Genomic DNA, 18,803 nt, shown 5'->3' with positions numbered 1-18,803 from the left:
ACCACACAGCCAAAATTTGTTCTGTCAGATATATCAAAAGAAAGATAAAAGTCACAGTTGCACATAGCTCAGCTTTTGCTCCAGCCTGCCTCCACTGCCCTAAAAGGGTAAAAACGGTACACTGGCAGGGTTTCAAGAGTGCTCCCAGCTCCACTGCAGGGTTACTCAATACCACCCACCCCCAGCGCTTCATGTGCAAGAACATTAAGAAAGGCAAAGGTTTTAGATTTGTTTATTCAGATACAAATTGAAAGCAGATGAATGGAGCACAGCCCCACTTCCTCTGCTGCCTCTTCCCCTAACTACAGGAGAGAAGAGGAGAAGCAGGCAGAAAGCAGCAAATAATAATTTAGTGACAGAAGCATCGTGGTTCCCAGTTCAAACCTCTGCTTTTGGGTAGCGTAGGGACAGCTGGAGCATCAGTAGGTCAGTCACAGAGGAAATGAGTCATTTCTAGCCTGTTGTCACCACCCTGGGGCACAAAAGCATCAACGGACAGGTTCCCATCCTATATGTACAAAACCTTGTAAACAAATCCACAGGCTGCAGCATGCACTAAGGGAACCTCAGCAACTGCTGTTGCAGTTTGCATCATGACAGCTCTCCTCCCAGTTTACCTTTCTCTGAAGACTGTTTGTGCAGATAACGGCCACAGGCAGAGCTGTTACCTTAAAAGCAGCCACAATTTCCAGTCTAGTTGTGTTGGACCTTCTCAAGATGTTCTGTCTTTGCTGACCTCTTGGGGATGACTACTTGAAATGAGTTTCTACAGTTTAGCTCCTACAGTAGCTCTGTGCATACTCTGCAGGGAAGGGAATTTGCAGAAGATCGAATGGAAAGGTAACAGCGCGGCTAGGAGGCCTGCTCAACCACCAGGAACCTTTTCGGATTTGGAAAGGGAATGTGTAACAGGAGGAACTGCTCAGGGGACACCTCGAGGAATTTTATAGCTCACGTTTTTGGTACCAACAAGATTGTTCACTAGATGCTGTGCCAGCACACAGGGACACAGGCATTAGCAGGCTGGCAGATCTCAGTTGTCCTGTTTCACCTCTCCCCAGCTGTGTCTCACCCCCCCCGCCCCAAGGTTGTGTAATCCTGTTCTCTGCTCAAAGCAACTTACTTGAAGATACTTGCTGTAGAGATCAATCCACCATAGAAGCACAACGTACAGAAGTACGTGTTAATGCCTCACTGAGCAAGAAAACACACATTTTCTATTCTACCCCTCTTTCTGCTGTTATTTAGGCTGATTCCTCCCCAGAAGCATGGCTGCTCCACACTTTCCTGGACAGCCTTTCAGTTGAATTAGCACTCATCCCTGCGCCACCCCACCTTCCTTCTGACAGGACATGAGTAGGAGAGGGGTGCTGCACCCGTGAGAAGTGCTGTGTACTGCGAAGTGTGGACAGGAGTTTGTAGGAAACCCAGCCACCTGCACCCTGGGGACTTCCCAGCTCTCACTGGGAGATGCCTGCTGGTAGCTTGCAGTGTGAGCTCAGTCCAAACCGGCCACTGAGAAGTGAAGCTGCTAGAGGAATTAACTGTACACATCACCTGCTAAATGACGGCTGGCTCTACGTAAGCTTCAGAAGGGAGTCCCTGCGTAAGGATTTAGCACTAAAAAACCCCATGGCTCCCCCAGAAGGGCAGCTGACCTGCTGATGTAACAGATAGGCTTTGAACTCGTAGGCACCACTGCATCCACTTCCAGCAAGTGTTTTCTGCTGAGGAATCCCAACTCCAGCCAGTAAGGCTGCAACACCCACTCGGTTCTTCATCCCACTGCAGACAATGCACGCTCCGCTCAGAGGCTGCACAGAATGCCAGGATGGATGGACAAGAGGCGGGGATGGCAGCAAGCGCCTATGAAAACCGGTAGCCCCAGGCTCTCCAAGGAGCTTCCCTCCCCCCCCTTCTCCCCACACAACACAAATTTGCAGAGTCAGTTTCCTATTTGTTTTCAAAGGGATAAGATTTCAAAGTCTTCATCTTCTGAGTCAAAGAACCTTTCCAATCTGTCGGCATCAGAGGAGTCTGCAAGAGAAAAAGAAAGCGCTGGCTCCGTGGGATGCACCTGCTGCTGAGCAGCTGACACCAGCAGCCAGAGGGCAGCAGAAGGCGAGTGTCACAAGCCCACATGCTCGGGAGAGAATTACACGGCACACACGAGGTGTGCCAGCTCTCACAGATGCTGACACAGCCCCGGTGCAGTGCAGCTCTGTGCTGTGACTGTTTGCTACAACCTGCCTGGGCAGTCAGTCTGTTAGCAGGACAGGCTTCGGCATCAAGAGGCTCAAACAAAAGCACTTCTGAGGTCTAGGCTAACATCTGCAAAGACTCCTGGTCCAAATACGTGATAAGGGAATATTTCTTTGTTAGAAATATTAGAACATGCAACCTGTATTTTACTACAGTAGTCTTTGATTCAATGACATGGGAGGTAATTACACGACACACCCTCCCAGAAGTGATTTATATAGTCCAGTCTGCAAGGGAGGGCAGTGTACTCGCTCCCTTCTGTCCATCCTTCCAACTCTGGTAAAGAGGGAGCACATAGCTACAGGGGAAGTGGCTTTACCAGAGATGAGATTCAAATGAAAAGGCTGGGGAATATAGGAGAAGCCTACAGTAACTCAGGTTTCAAGAAAGCACACATAAAACTTGGCAAAACAGCCAGCCAGAAGCTAAACTGCAATGACTGACTGCCAGGAACAAGGAGAAATGCGTGGTCACAAGGCTGCAGACTGCCCTGAGTGTTCTGTGAAAGGCTTTAATCCCACAGCAGTGTGTGCAAAGGCTTAGTGTCACTGCTCCCAGTGCAAACTGGGGGGACTGGCAGCAGCACGGCTTCCAGAGATGCTCCTCAGGGAACAGCCCCCATACACTTAAGTAACAAACCACAGAACCCAACTGGCTGGGAAAAATGAGGACAAGGGACTGGACTTCCATGAGAATATTAATCCTTCTTTTGAGGGCTATGACAGAAGGAGAAAGGGTGGCCTAACAAATGGGAGAGGCTCAAAACATGGGGAAGAAGCCAAGTAGCTCATTAGGATATCACTTTTATGAGTAAAAAAGGCAGTAATTAGGGACAACTTAATACAGGCAAGGATCACCAGTTTAAGGCAATCAAGTGTTCTTACAGACAAGGACAGAGTGACAAAAAAGGCCTTGAAAGTTTGTGCTAAGAGACAGACAGGAAGGAAGCAATGAGTGCAGGATGCAGGCGACAGGATGCAGTCCAACACCTGGTGACGGGGTAAGTTTGTCCCCAAATACTCACTCCTCCTGGCAGAAGCTGCCAATAGCTCCTTATCTCCTGTAATGTTAATGTGTGTTAACGTAAGCGGAGCCTGACAGCCAAAATACTGCCCAGCACTCGTTCCTTTCTGCATCACCAGGACTAAGCCTTGGTAGTAGCCCATGCACAGGGAAGAAATCTCCTAAACTGCAACTACGTTTGACCACCCCCATCTTTGACATTTTTTAATACCCAGAAGCTCAGTTTTCAACCTTTTCCATGGAGCCTTAGAATTTCTCTGAGCATCTCTTTAGAAATCACAAATTCTTATTGCTGTAATAGCCTATTAGCTTTTTTCCTCAGTCACCATTCAGACTCATCATGAAAAATCATCCTGAGACGTGACCATGACCATGGGATCCGTGAACCGCTAGCTGAAAGCCAAAGAACTAGATGAATTGACCCAAAAGCTCCGAGCTGAACAGGAACACACCAGAAATCACTATGCAATCCACACAAATTCCCCAACACCAACTGGACAAACCCACCCTTAGCTCTACCTCCCTGCATGGCCTCACCTGGCGTGAGATTCAGAACATCGGGGTTGGAGAAGTGCGACGGCTGGCGCTCAACCAGTTCGAACATGGGCAGCGCTCCTCTTACCAGGGACAGCTGTGGAGCAAGAGCAGAGCCATGAGAACCAACAGTGCTGCACTCACAGTGCTCTGGGTCTTTGAGGGGAAGATTTAAGGGGAAGCACCAGTTTGTTGGGACTTCTTTGCAGCTGAAAAAAATACTTTTCAAATCTTTGACTAATATCAGCTGCAGAATTTCAGAGCTATGCTCCTCCTGGTGTCTGGAGAAGTTATTTTCATATGCTTTAATGTGGGATCGTGCTGCAGAGAACTCTCTCTGTGCAGCATTTTAGAAACAACAGTACTCTATATTCTTCTCCCAGTGATACAGACACAAACCTTTTTGATTTGCTGGCACCAATCATTAAAGTCCTCCTCCGTGTTGCAGAAAAAGCCCTGAAAAATAAAAAGTATTATCTTTATATAATTGTAGACTGACCTTTTCAGTCTTATGGCCTCATATTAATGCCAAGCAATATGAGCAGGACTGTAAGCAGTTACAATCTAACTGCCTTGCTTCAAGGTGTGGCTTACACAGTTCTGTTAAACTGAATATTCCCCATAGCAGCACCCAAGTGAAGAGCACCCAACCTGCCACCTCTGCCTTTATCAGCTCCCTGCAGAAAGGGGATAGCTGTGAAACAGGGACGTGCTGCTTCAGGTGATGGAGAGCTGGCTGGAAAACAAGCAGGAAGAACGCACCACAGCAATGGAGGGGTCGAGCTCGGCAATGCTCATTCTGCAGGGAGGGTGCTGGCAGTGGAAGCTTTCGTCAGGGAGACAGCTGCTGTCGTTGGGCTCCACTGCAGGCTGCGTAGTGTGGGGATCCAGGTAAATGAGTTCCTCACCTGGAGGAACAGGCAAGAAGACATGAACAGGAAGAACGGTGCCAGAAGCTGCTCTTCTGAGAAGCAAATGGTGAGAAAGAAAAGGGGGGAGAGCAATGATGGAGCCAGCTACTGAAACCCCATGGAGGAACCCATTGCTCTGGGGGCAACTCGCTTTCAGACACTCCAACACTTCTCACGCAGGCAAAGAGCTGGCTGTGAGCAGAACCACGGTGCCCACTCCACAGCAGCACCTTGGGCACACGTGCTTTTTGAGCGCTGTTCCTGCTAATGCTTTCCAGGGTCCTGGGTAAGCTCAAGACAGCCCCAGGAATCCAAAGCACAACCAGCCTGAGGTCTCAGGCAGAGTATCAGAGGAAAGGAAGAAGGAAGGACAGCAGTTTGTAGGGTTTCAGAAAGGGAACAGCTAAAAGGCAGGTGAATATACAGCCAAGTCCCTGAAGGGAGGTCAGCTCTGAACCTTGGAAGAACTCTCTGCACACCTCTTTACAGCTAAGATTTAGGGTTATGCATTGGAAGTTCATGGCTTGTACTATGGCCCCCGTTCAAAGCTACATCACTCAGATCCTCACAAAGAGTTTCAACCCACAGCAGCCTTCCACACTTCCAGCAGGAAAAAGCCCTGCAGCATGCACCACAGACCAAGCAGGAGAGCTGTATTTCTCCAAACATTGTTAGCTGGGGGGAGATGCTTGGGAAGACTTTGCACTACTGCGGGCACTCACCTACATAACCAATGAAGTAGTGAGCACTGTTTGGTTTCCCTCCGATCACTCCCAGGGACTGAGGCATCATGAAGCAGTGCTGGAAAAGCAATACAGAAAACACACAGCTGACAGACAGTGAGACAAGCAAGTGGCAACAAAGGCAAACATCCAAAAACACAGTGGGAAAGAGACTGTGACACTGGAAATCAGCAACTCTAGCAGCAGGAACAGCCATTACTGGGGAGAAACTCCACCAGAAAGGCTGAAGGCTGCAACACAGAGCCTTCATGGAACACGAAAGCAGCTCAAAAACACCTTTAACTGCTGACAGGAACACACAGGTGGACCAAACAGAAGAGGCAGCACTACTCCAGGACTCTGTCTGGGCACGTCCTGGCTCTGCCGCAGTCAGAGACAAAATCCCCTGGACATGTCAAACTGCAGCAGTGCTTTGAGGAGGGAACCATCACCCAGGAAACAGCCCAAATTTCCAGCTGCAATATCTGGGAACCATCTACTGAGTTACGGGGAAATAACCTAGCCCTAGCCTGCATGTGGAGCTCTTACCTGTGCAGCTCAGAGATCCCTAGCATTAGCACAGCAGGACAACGTGCATCCTGTCTTACGGGTGTACTCTGCACACCCCAAATTCTGCAGCTTCCTCATGCTCCACAGCGGGACTGGCAGCCAGGTTCTACCCTCAGCCTGCAGCACAAGCTCTGCCATCAGAGCCATGGGGAGTTTACAAACACTACACTCATTAAAGCTCAATACAGCTGTGCTGAACAAATACTTCAGCAGGCTGGTACCATCTACACACAAACAGGGACTGAGATTAAGTTGGAAAATAAGATACTAGAAATAAAACAAAACAAAACAAAAAAATACATAAAACTAAACATTTTCCTGACAAAAGGCTGCTAGAGCCCATATCCTGACCTCTGAAAATGGTGCTTTCTAAATACATTTTTTCTAAATACATTTTCCTCTGGAAAAAAGGACAATTATTTCTGAGTATTTCTGCCCCAAAACCAAATTTCAGAAGTGACTCAATTCGCAGCAGGGTTTTGAAGCATCAGAATATCAAGAATTCAGTTCCAGATCCCCTACCTTTAGCGTTTCAATATAGGCTTCATTGATCTCTGTGAGCCCAAGGCGGAGAGGTATCAGCAGCACCAATGGTTTCCACAGTGAGAGCCTATCTCTAACCCCTGCTTCCTCTGGGTACCCGTTATAGAGTACGTCTGACTCCACACCGGGGCATGCTGCAGCTCCAGCACACGCGAAGTTGGACTGGCACAACCGCCCTACAGAAAGGGAACATGAGCAGAAAGCATCAGAAACAACTTCCATTCCTAGACCTTGAGTAATTCTATTCCAGCTATCAACAATCGCTGTTTTCTGAAAGCCTACAGCACTAAAAGGAAAAAAAAAAAAAGTTTAACAAGGCCCACCACTGTGATCACGTGATATGCTCCCCACAGGGTTTCTGGACAGGCTCAGTATTTCATCTAAATATACATCGAAGTTGTGCCAAAGCATGCTGTACTCTCAGCTACCATCTGGCGGGCCATTAAAATGTAAATTCTTCCAGCAGGTGAACAGCTAAGCAACAACCTGGGTCAACAAGGGTGAATGATCTGATTAGGATATTAGGCAAGAGCCCTGAATTTAAGAGCATGTAGACAAAAAGAAAAAAAAAAAAAAAGAAAAAAAAAACAACAATTTGGAGTGTTCAGCTCTAGAGGGGCACATGGAGGATATGAGGCCAGCTGAACTGAACGAGGAAAATATTATGGCTTAACAGAGGAAATCCTCACCTGTAACCAGCACTGTAACAAGATACAGAGATACAAACATGATATCTATCTCAAATAATTGTCATTTACCTAAAGTTCCCTAAAACCTTTACAAATTCTGTCAGGGATCATTCAGAAGCTAGTTTAGAGACTCAAGATGGGCGAATATTAAACTCGGCAATTTTAGCATGAGCTTTGCCTGTAAGAAATGGGGCACCAACTCCTCAGGGCATACCCATGACATGGACATTATGCATCCTCATTCAACAGGTTTGATGAACACACAGGCAGTTTGGAATGAAACTGGATTATGTAAATTCTGCTACAGAAGTATCTCTGAGCCTCCTTGTCTCACAGGATAATTTCATTACTTGCTGGGCGTGCACATGTGCGTGTGAAGAAAAATCTCCAAACCAAAGGAACCCACAACATTTCAATCATGAATCCAGGGCAATTAGACAGAATGCCAGAGGCTCATTTAATTTATTCTTGGCCTAACCTGAATGCCAGGACGGTCTGGCAGGGAGGATGCGATGTAAACAAGCACCTCCATCACAGCAATTACAGCAGGATGCCTGCTCACTACTACAAGCCCCAAATGCAGCTGAACAAGGAGAACGTTACGGCCAAGTTTAGAAGTAGGACTTTGTGCTAAAGCCTCAACTGGAGAGAGAACAGTTGCACTGAAATTTGGAACCGCCCCTTCAGAAGGGAGAATGTGTATGAGATAACATGCCTACGTACACAAGGGATGTTATAGTTATCAGAGGTCTTGAAAAACTGAAGTCACTGCAAGTCAGGACTGCTCACCTTGATAAAACAGTATTTTTTGTTGCAGTTGCCTGCCTGTTCTGATGATCTGCATACCTGCAGCTGTCACTATGGGTTTCTTCATCAGGCAAAGCAATTGGCAGTCCTATGCTGTGTTACAGATGTACTCAACCCCAGTTTAAGTGGTAGGGAGCCCAGCAGAGACCAAACTCACCCTGCTTCTTTGGCACCGTGGTCCCTACCTAAAGCTTCCCAGCAGGATTCAAACCCTGTGCTGCAAACATATTCCAACAGATCTGACACAACACCTTTCCTGCTACTGCTGCTGTCGGTCACTGGCTTAGCTCTGTTTCTAACCATCCTTCTGATGCACGCAATCCTCCAGCTCCCACCTGAGAGCACCTTTCCGACACTACGGGCTGGCTCAGAAGGCTCTGATGGAGGTACTCAACTGCTGCAGCAAAAGTTTGTTTTCTATCCACCACAGGCTGAATGGCATTAGTGAATGAATTTACCAGCTGTATGAAGCAGTGTTCATTTCTGAACGTTTCACTGCTGACAGGTGTCTGAGGTACACGATATATAACACGTACCTACAGATCAATAACAAATCAGACCCGCTCATACAGGGGCTTTCAAGTCCTAAATGGTAGGCATGTGGTGATTCACAGCTGAGGAAGACAGACAGACACCACCCTACGTGTTACAAGCTGTATGGACACGTTACTTGAAGCAGTGTCAGTGTTTAACACAAGCCACGCAGACAGGAGCTGCAACATACCCAAGCCCTGCAGCCAGCACGCCTCAGTTCTAGAGGGGATATTTTTCAGGCTGAAGGGGAAAGATTAATCCAATTCCTGTCTTCATGCTGACCTTTGTTTAAGCCAAGAGCATGAGCATACACCTTCACAGGACTAGACAGGCGCTTCTCAATCAAATCCTACATTTTCTTGGCCTCTCAACTGACGCTACCTGTTAAGAGATCTGACTCTGTAAAATGACTGCCCTTCACTGCAGGAACAAACTGTCCTCATCTGTTAATTGATTTTTGCTCCAATGCAACCAAAAGCCAATCTAACTGACAGCTGCCACCATCTCACCTGTAACTTTGCACCAGCTCCAGCACTCACTGGACTTTTTTACGTGCTGTTTCAGAACACTACCCTGGCAGAAAACATTGAATGGTTTTGTGCTGCATAAGCAAACCACCTCACAAGTCTAGAGCGAGAGAGGGGAAGGATAGTTCAGCCAGGACCATGCAGGACGGCAGCAGCCAGCCATGCCACCATCTGCTTTGGTTACTGGGGCACGAGCAAGCATGCTAGGGATGAATGTGCTGCACAGCTGCTCAGCCTCCAGAGCCGTCCAACTGCCAGGATGCAGAAAAAAAAAAAAAAAAAAAAGAGAGAGAAAATACAAACCACCAACAAAAGCAACAAAACACAATCATGGAGAACTACTTAAAAGATATCTCCAGAGATTGAGTCCCTTCTTAATTCACCCCCACCCCCCAGTTTTGTTCCTTTTCCTGGTCAGAGATCTGTTCTGGTTATCTCACTCTGCCTGATAGCAGAGACATTCCCACACCGTTAGATGGGAGAAGCAGCAGCCATTTACTGCGTGCTACCTGTGGTCATAAACAGGTTTGGCACTACCTTCCCAGCAGCTCCCACCTATTGCCTGAAGGTCAGCAGGTCCTTCTTTCCACATCCAGAGGCCACACTGCCAAGTGAGAGCCTTTATCAAAGTAAAAATCACATAAGGGGGCTTCCTTGCCCTACAACAGCAATTCTCATCTGAGTTTAGCACACTTGGCCACAGCTTTAAGACAGAACATTTACTGCATGTTTGCAATGTTGCAAAACTGCATGCTTTCCAGTTCTTTTCTGACTTCTCGCTGCTGAGGGATACATCTCATTCCACCTGCACGTGATACTTACTGATTTCTTCCATTACTACAGTGTTGTCCATGGCTATGTGTACTGCCAGTGAACTCCACGTATCAAAAGTGGCAAGTTTTCTATAGAGGGGAAAAAAAAATGCAAGGAAGGATTAGTTACAACCGTAACACAAAGATAATGTTGTGTCAAGGAAGAGAAATTGGACTAGGAGAGACTGGTTTTCACCAATTACACTTTATATTTTTTTAAACACTTATTACAGTTGTAAAATTTGCCACAAATTATTATAACCAGAAGAACAAACGGATTACAAATGGGACCACAACTGGGAATATGTGCTAAATAAAAGACCCTTGATACAATCTCCACCTCAAATTCTGTAACTGCTGGTACAGAAAATGAGTTACTTAATGTCCTCCTTATATGCTAATTTAAAAATAAAGTCACCCTGACTTTCCCTAAATATCTTCCCATCACCTACAGCAGATACCAGGCTAAAGGGGCAGACAGTCTAACCTGGGAAAGTTCCTTCTCAGGCAATCCCAGCCTATTCCACGGGGCTCCCAGCTCAGCCAATCAAAAAAAAATAAGGAAAGAATGGCAACAGAAAGAATATTTCTGAAAAAATATTTCTGAAAATACAACACATCCCAGTTAAAGACAGTCCAGAACCTCCGTTTGTCACCGCAGAACCCAGGCAGCAAATACCTATGCTTTCCTCTGCTAATGCATGAGTGACTTGATGGCCTATTGGCAGCTTTTGGACAATGACAACACTGATGTCATGGAGAAGCAACTCATGCCAGCAGAGATCCAAACGACAGCAATCATCACCTACTCTGCCACCTGCTTCTGGTCCGCTGCAAAGAGTATTGCACTCAGTTCTAGCAGCAAACATGTTACTTATGTGTGGAAGGTTGGAGGTACTACAAACCCACCTCTTGGTTGGAAAAAAATAAAGGAAAAACCCAGCACTTACTTGAGCACTTGTGCGACTGTGTTTGGTCCATACCATTGACCTATGGATTTCCCCTCTCCAACTCCCATTTGGGCTGCATCACAAGAAAAAGAAAAAAAAAAGAATTTAGCATATAGTTTCACCTACACTATGCCCCATCCTAACCAGGATTTATATTCAACAGTGAAAAAATTTCACTTGGAAACATTTCTGAGTCATCAGAAACCCCATAAAGGGTAGAATCACAATGTTAATGGAAGAAAAAAGTACATCCTCAAGGATTGTAAAGCAAACCCTTTCTCAGAAACATGATACAGATTTCCCAAAGGCAATGTAACCTCTGAAAAAGGCTATTTCTTGTTTGATTATCAGGAACACCCCCGTAACCTGAAGTTCCACTCACTGAAGCTATAGGAGCATTAAGACTCTATAAGCAAAAACTGGAACAGGCAGTCTTTTTTTTTTTTTTTTTTTTGTGAAGGAAGTTCCAATTAGAATGAGATCCTTCCTGAGTTTTACTTGCTACTGCTGAAAATTTCTTCACGCAGCAATCTTCTCACGTTACAAGGTCTTGGTGAGAACAGCAACCACATGCTTTCCTCTCACCTTGGCTAAGCAGGACACAAAGTGGTGCCGAATATAACCTAAAGCCTGAAGACAAACACGAAGGACTTTACGGAGTCAAGAGAAAAATCCATCATAATCCACAATAAAGTGTAGTAGCTTCAGATCATGCGAGAAAAACAGCATGTCAGAACATAACCTGCTAGGTTTTTCACCTAAGGTACTAAAACAAACATGGAGTGATGCTCTATGCCCTTGGGAAATCCAGACAGAACATTCCCCCATGCTTTCTGGCACTCTTACCTATCTGGTGAATGGAGTAGTAGCTGTCTTTTTTGTCAATGAAGGCATTAAGAACACTGAAGTAATTATCCATCTGCCTCTTCCCTTTTATCCACCTCCAGTCTAAGACACAGAAGAAGACGTGAAACAAAACGTGATGTTTATTAGCAACCAGACACTGCAAGCTACAAGCTGCCTTTCCTGTGCCTCGACTACTGATCAGATTTTCATGTCACTATCTTATTACTGAGCATCTGGGGCATCCCCAACACTGAAGAATCAATTTTAACAGAAAAGCAAGCATTTTCACAGCTGAAACGGAAGAGTATCACCCATGGTAAAACAGAAAACATGAATCCTAACTCTATCCCACAGATGGGCCATAGGATACCAGTTTCTCGAGGCATCCTGAGGAAAACCAGGTGATCTCATTAAAAAAAATCATCTCCCAAATTCAAAGGCCGTCAACAACTGCAACAATACATGTAACTCCCATACAGTTGCTTACAGACCACGTATGGATCCCATGCAAAGAGAGATGTATTCAGGGACAGGAGAAACTACAGAAACGACAGAAAGAGAGGACTTCTCTACAAGTTAAAAATTGAACTATAAACAAGTCAGTCACCCTGCTGTTCTGAGTAGGACTTTTTAAACTTCAGGTATATAAAAAAAATCAAGAAAACCCTGGTACTTGCTTGGTGTCCATGGACTTAGCTAGCACATGACAGGGCTCTCTTTTGTTTTAAGGTTTAACAACCACATTCATCTATGTGGAGTCGCAGACAGCTACAGAAAGAAACCTGCTGGAGAGTTTCCAGCAGGCTTTTCGATCAACAGCCCAGTACTTAAGAAAATTCAAGGAAAAGTTATGGAGCCCTCAGCAATTCCCAGCTGCTGTCCTTACAAGTACTGCACTTGTGGGAGCATGTGGATGTCAGCATGGGCAGTGCTCTGGTTTACCTCTTCCCAAATGCCTGCAGACCAAAGCCTGAGCAAAGATCATCTGGCCACACCGCAACATACAGCCCCAACCAGTATCAGATGTGGGACCAGTTCCTCCTGTAAACAAAGACAGAAAGCAAATATGTAATGAATGGAACAACACTGCCAAGTGGGAGATAAAAAGGAAAGTGCTGTAAGCCTGCATGGGCAGCAGGTTTATCCAAACAATCAGGTAGGGAATAAGGACTGTGCTAGCTCACACACCCAAGGCCGAGAAATAAAAACTCAGTTCTTGGTGACTGGCCTAATGGCATCCTGTAAAAAAGAACTAAAATCTTTAACCTTCAGTAACAGGGGAAAAAATCAAAAGGAAATCCAAGCAACTCAGCTAGAAAGGCAGCTGAATTTCTCATGAATACAGCAGTTCTTGGGCATACTTGCAGATTCCCAACCTAATTCAGAGAAGTTACTAAGCAGAGAAACATCTTGTTACAGACCACTTGCTGCTGTAATGCTCATTTTGAGAAGGCAGCTCATTATGCAAAATGAATCAGTCACAAGGCATTCCCACATCACAAGCAGCCGATGACTGTATGAGATTCCAAAGTGAACAACGTGGAGTTAGGTCCAAAAAACAAACAAAAAAAAACAAACTCCAGCAACAGTGAGAAAATCCATATCCTACATAATATAGGAGAATAAGCTGGATATCAGTTAGCAATGGGAAAACTGAGACAAAGACCCTAAGGCTGGAAGCACCTCCCTGACACAACTTCAAAAGGAAGCTGCCACTTCTCCTCTGAAGCTTCAGCTGTTATTACGAGCTTCACAGATAAAAATGTTTATCATGACCACAGCCCGTGAGCTGTCCTACAAGTACGCAGTCAGCTGCGCCTTCACACAGCTGGGAGAAGTTTTTTTGTATTGCTGCTTTCCTCTCTTGAAAGATGGGTCTGCTGAGTGTCTTAAGGAACAGCAACCAAGAAGCCTGGCTTCAAGTTCACCTGGAAATGCTCACAGTGTTACTGCAGTTCCCGTGTGCAAATCCACTTCAAGCACTAAAAAGCAAACAAAAACTCAATGATCTAGGGCAGATACAGGAAGTTGATAATTTCTGTCTCTTGTCTCTACCTTTTCTCTCTTTAATCCACTTCAAGTCCAAGGTCATCATTAAATTATATTTCATCTTAGACTCCTGTAGGACCTAATTAGCACGCAGTACAAAAAAAATCAGTCATGTTGTGAGGTTCCTAAATATGCCTCCCACACTCATTCTTGTATCGTTTTTAAGATTATCATTATCCCTCCTACCCAGGAGGAACAGGAGTCCTCGTATCAGATAAGGAAAAAGTCTGCCCTATCAATTAAACAAAGTGCATTTCCGACTCCCATACTCAGAAGGAAATTGACGTTTACGCTTGTGGGGACTGTTAGGAGCTTTCATTAGGTAGAGATAACCAGATTATTTATCAGAAAGCCTTTCTGAATTAAATTTAGTCTTTCTGCAAAATTGATGGCAGTAAAGATTCTTCCCTGAATCCTGGATTACTGTCAGAAGCCACCCCAAAGCCCAGTCCTGCAGCAGAGGAACTGATGACTATTTCGGTAATGCCAGAAGCCTTCAATGATTTTCCTGCGCTGTCAACAACCACAAAAAAAGCACCAGGTTATTGATCATCTTCTGAACCCACTTCTGTTTTTAACACCACCTATGTCTTACCACTTCACACAGACTTTTCTGAATTCTGAAATAGGCTTACAGAACGAACATGCTGCCTGGAGCAACTAAGATAGGGAAGACTTTGAGGTATCTGCACACTAAGAATACAACTGATATCATTCTACACAATAAAATAAAACAAAGGTATCAATGCTTTCAGTGCTGTAGGCTATCCGTCCAATGCTCTTTGATTCAAGGGTCACATTCATTACATGAGGTAGTTTGCAGACAGAAACAAATTCAAATAGTCAACAGTCAGAAAGTGAATTATTTTTTCCTCATCCTTCCAGTGGAAAAAAAAATCCTCAGAACACATCAAAAACCCAGTCCAAGCACACAGCAAGCTTTCAAGACTTACATCACAGTTCAGAACCCTAAGGGACAGGACCTTTTCTGCTCCCAGCAGGGAAAAAAAAATTAAAAGATAGTTGCTAAAGTTTTGGGGGGGATCATGAAGAAATTCTGTCTGGCTTTCCCCTTTAAGAAGGGATAAAAAAAAAAACAAAAAAAAACTCACAACAAACAATGAGAGTAGGAAACTGTACATGCATCTAAAAGATGCAAACAAACCAACATTTGGTACTTATTGTTTATCCACGGTGTCTACTATGAGCAACAGAAAGAGCAGCAGAACTGTGACATGCACAGGCCTAGTGACACGCCCCGAGTCTCAGAATAGTGTCCTCCACAAGGCCAACCTTCTGCCTTCACGGGTAAGGCCGACAGATCCCTGATTCCCAACAGCTAAGGAGAAGTCACAGAACACAACCGTCCTTTTCTGGCAGAGCTTTTGCAGCAGTGAAGTAAAATCTGGTTTTTAAATGTCTTCTTGGAACCAGCTTTCCTGAGATCAGCAGCGTGCTCTGTGCCTCCACAGCCTGATCCATGCTCACGTCCCCCAGGAGAGCACTCTAACCCCAATTAAGTTTCCCGGTGGGTCAGGCTGTTACGGGCAGGACAGCGTCGCCTCCAGCACTCGCTCAGACTTACCGATGGCAGGGAAGTTCTTTCTGTAGGTGAACCAAAGCCGAGAGGTCACATCCAACAGGATCTCTTCTTTCTCTGAAAGGTTTTTCAAGATTGAGAGGCGTACACACAGAGAGAGCACCAAACTCACCTAAACCCACCTCCTGCCCAGCCTTCTGCTCCTCACCCAGTCTGTTGGCCCTGACAGACAACATCTGGATGAGGAACAGGAAAGCGCTGCTGGGCAGAAGAAACCTTTTCCTCTAAGAAAAGCTACAACCAACCCCAAACACCATGGTCACAGGTAAACTATGAAGCATTAAGCCATTTTGTTGCCTTTCTCCCAAGCTATCCACTTGCCTCAATCATCCTGGCCTCATAGAGGTCCCACTAACTGAGAAGTGGCAACTTTCTGCACAAAAACACTCCGGAGTCTGCAGAGATGGCCAAACAGGAGGCAGCACAGTGGTTACAGTCCGCGTGCTCTGACAGCAAACAGACTCTGCTGTGCACGTACGAGTTCTGCAGACACCTCGCTGCTCCAAAAACAATGAGCACCACTAACAGAGCCCTGCAGAGCATCACAACGAGTTGCAGCGTGCATGCCCAGTACCTGTGAAAACGCTGTATTTGCGGCCTAGGATCCACACAGGCTCTTTGGTCTCAGGGAAGTCTTCATATTCAAACCTGAGAGTGTCATAGGTAAGGGTAGCTGGAACAGAAAGGAAAAAAAAAAAACAAATAAGATTGTTTTTTCCTTGATATTTAAAAAAAAAATTGTACCAAAGCTGTACAGCAGAACCAGAGCTGCTGTGACCCTGTAACCTACAGGACCTACAGGCCTGACTCTAGCTGGCAAGAAACATTTCACTTCCAACACTACAGCCAAACATTCTGGCAGGACAGGGAGCCAACGCACCCACAGCTCTCGCCTGGCTGCTCCCCAAACAGAAAAGCAGAGGAACCTCCAGGTTAGCTCAGCTCCAAGTGCCTCCCAGGCAACTGAGCGGGTCGAGAAAACGTTGAGGAGTTCAGCCAGCAGCCGCTTCCCAGCACAGGTATCGCCACGCTCGCTAACACAAGGCCGAGGCCCCTCTTTGCCAAGGAACGAGGCGATTGAGGAGCTTCTTCCAGAGAACACTGCTTTTGTGGCGTAACGTGCAAAGCGTGGATTGCAGTGAAATGACAGCCAAACCTCGCTCCTGGAGCCAGTCCCTCCTCCAAGGCCGGGAACTGTGCACAAGTCATCGCTTGTAGCGAAACCAGCCCGCAGCTTGAGAAGGCAGAGCGCTGCCTTTACGGGCATCACACTGAAAGCTGAGGAACACAGAGCTGTGCAAAGGCATCCGAGCCCACAGGTGGCAGGTGCACCTTGTGCCTGGTTCACCTGCTGCCTACAGTGCCTAAATACCTGCCTCTTCTTATCCCAGCACTGATGGCTCCACTACGAAGCAGCTCTGCAATGCCCTGGGATCAGAGCAGTTTGAGCCTTTGTACAAAAGATATGAGAAACGGAGGGGGGAGAGGGAGGGTTGGATGTGCTGGGCTCCACGAGGTTTGTATTTGGAATTAAGGGACTTTAAAGGGGTGAATGTGCAAGTGTGGGGGGAGGCTGGTGTTAAAACATTTTGCAGGTTAATAATTGCATCTCGTTTTGTAAGACTCATTTCTTAAATGAGCTGCGCGTTAAATTCAAAGCAGAGCTAAGCTAGGCTGTTCTGTTAAAGCAGCTGTTGAAAGCATCTCTAACACCAAATGCAAGAAAACCTGTGATGGTCTGACCAAAGTTTAAAACAGGGTGACAGACAACACAAGTTCCTCTCAGCCCCATCTTCTACAAAACCCAGCACCCTCTGCAGCCCACGCCTCGCTGCTGGCATCCCCTCAGGTCCACCTGCTGCCCTCGCACCAGATGCCACCGAGCTCCCAAGCAGGAGATGCACACAGAAGATGAGTCTCTCTCTCTCCATCGTTCCTCTCTCAGCCTTCCAGAAATCATCATCTGGAGCAGCAGCAAATAACAACCTGGCCGATTTGCATTCGGTAAGTGGTACCTCCAGAAAGTCACCACGACGCTCTGCTTGCTCCTCCTCTTTGCAGGCACCTAGGATGCTCTACCTATGCTGGGGCAAACAAGCTACACGAGACTTTCTGGTTCCTGAAGGTCCCTCGTCAGTCTCCTGCCTCTGGGCTCTTGGATCTGCAAGTCCAATCCCAAATGGCAGAGGAATTGAAGAAGCAAGACATCAGCACAAGATCTCCTTCGGGATGAGACACTACCATTTATCGTGGCTGGTCAAAAGCAGCTTGTAGTTGGTATTAAAAACAAAAAATGTATCACCGGTCAACTTAAAAACAGAAGTTCTCAGGTTTTGAAGCTCAAAGGAATACTTTGTGGTCTGCTTAATCAGTGCACAAACCTGCTGTGAATCCATCTCTGTCCAAGGAGCCTCAAGTAGCTTAAATGACTGATACAAGGATGCTACAGAAACTGTCATCCTCCTTTTCCTTCCTAGTAACACCTCCTCACATCCCCAAACACCACAACCTCTGCAGCACCACCGGGTCCTTCACAACCACGCGACCTGCAGCCGGCAGCAGCTCAAGGACCTGCTGGGCTCTCCCCTTCCACCACAGCTATGGGAGGAAGGGGCCAGCACAGCGGCTCCGGGGCTGCCTGCGGGGCCAGCACACACATTCAGGGCCCACAAACACCGGTGCCAGGACCCCGCAGGCCGAGGAGGAGAGCCCCAAACCGTGCCCCACAGCCGCACGCCTGGCCCCAGGCCCTGCAGGTCCCGCTGCCTCCCTGCTGCCTGAGCCTGCGCTTGTTCCGTGCTGAATTCCACACCGCCACCACCCGATGGGGCACGGCTCGATCGCGTTTCACCTTCACGGGGGAGGAAAACCGCAGCGACTGCCCCTGCTTGGCGTGAAGGACCCGAGCACGGCAGCAACGCCCTCCCAGCCCCCCTCACAGACCCCAATTTTCGCCGATCTCTCCCCAAACTCCCCCCGCTCCCCTTGGGCCGAGCTGCGGGGCCCCCCCGGCACCAAGCGCCTCAGCGCGGCCCCCCCTGAGGGCAGAGGGGTGAGAGGGGGCCCTGCCCCCCCCCCCCCAGGGCAGCTCCCCTGAGGGGCTCCGAGGGGCCCTGAGGGGGCTCAGGCAGCCCTGAGGGGTCCCCCCCGGGCCCTCCCCGCCTGAGGGGGCCGCGGTGCCGCTGAGGGGGCCGGGCGGGGCGGCGCGCACCCACCTGCGTCCATGGCGGCGGCCCCGCCGAGGGCTGCGCCCGCTGCCGGCCCCGCCGACGCATCCGCCCCGGCGCAGCCGAACCCGCTGCCGCCGCGCGGCCAATCGCAGCGCCGCTCGCCGCCGGCCCGCGAGCCCATTGGCTGCTGGCTCGGCGGGGGAAGGTTTGGCTGCGCAGCAAGCGCTTCCTCCCTGCGCTGGGGGCCGCCATTT

At 47.5% G+C, this 18,803-nt stretch overlaps 1 protein-coding gene across 2 annotated transcripts; it reads right to left on the bottom strand.

The window, feature by feature from the left end:
- Positions 1 to 216: 216 nt before the first annotated feature.
- Positions 217 to 18,751, bottom strand: ATG4B (autophagy related 4B cysteine peptidase). 2 transcript variants are annotated; one of them, XM_027464851.3, is made up of 14 exons: positions 18,595 to 18,751; positions 15,954 to 16,052; positions 15,365 to 15,436; positions 12,673 to 12,771; positions 11,731 to 11,832; positions 10,885 to 10,957; positions 9,945 to 10,024; positions 6,545 to 6,741; positions 5,453 to 5,531; positions 4,582 to 4,727; positions 4,219 to 4,275; positions 3,823 to 3,916; positions 3,287 to 3,322; positions 217 to 2,037 (listed from the first exon to the last, which is right to left on the bottom strand). In XM_027464851.3, exons 1-14 carry the CDS (start codon positions 18,728 to 18,730, stop codon positions 1,964 to 1,966), a joined length of 1,344 nt encoding a protein of 447 aa, XP_027320652.3. In that variant the 5' UTR covers positions 18,731 to 18,751; the 3' UTR covers positions 217 to 1,963. The 2 variants fall into 2 exon arrangements, with proteins under 2 accessions (XP_027320652.3, XP_071898636.1); XM_072042535.1 differs by lacking the exon at positions 3,287 to 3,322.
- Between the last annotated feature and the right edge of the window lie 52 nt (positions 18,752 to 18,803).

Source organism: Anas platyrhynchos, chromosome 9 (assembly GCF_047663525.1).
Source record: "Anas platyrhynchos isolate ZD024472 breed Pekin duck chromosome 9, IASCAAS_PekinDuck_T2T, whole genome shotgun sequence".
In the NCBI taxonomy this organism is placed as follows: domain Eukaryota; kingdom Metazoa; phylum Chordata; class Aves; order Anseriformes; family Anatidae; genus Anas; species Anas platyrhynchos.
The sequence above is the reverse complement of the archived record's forward strand: the minus strand, read 5'-3'. Positions and strand labels throughout refer to the sequence as shown.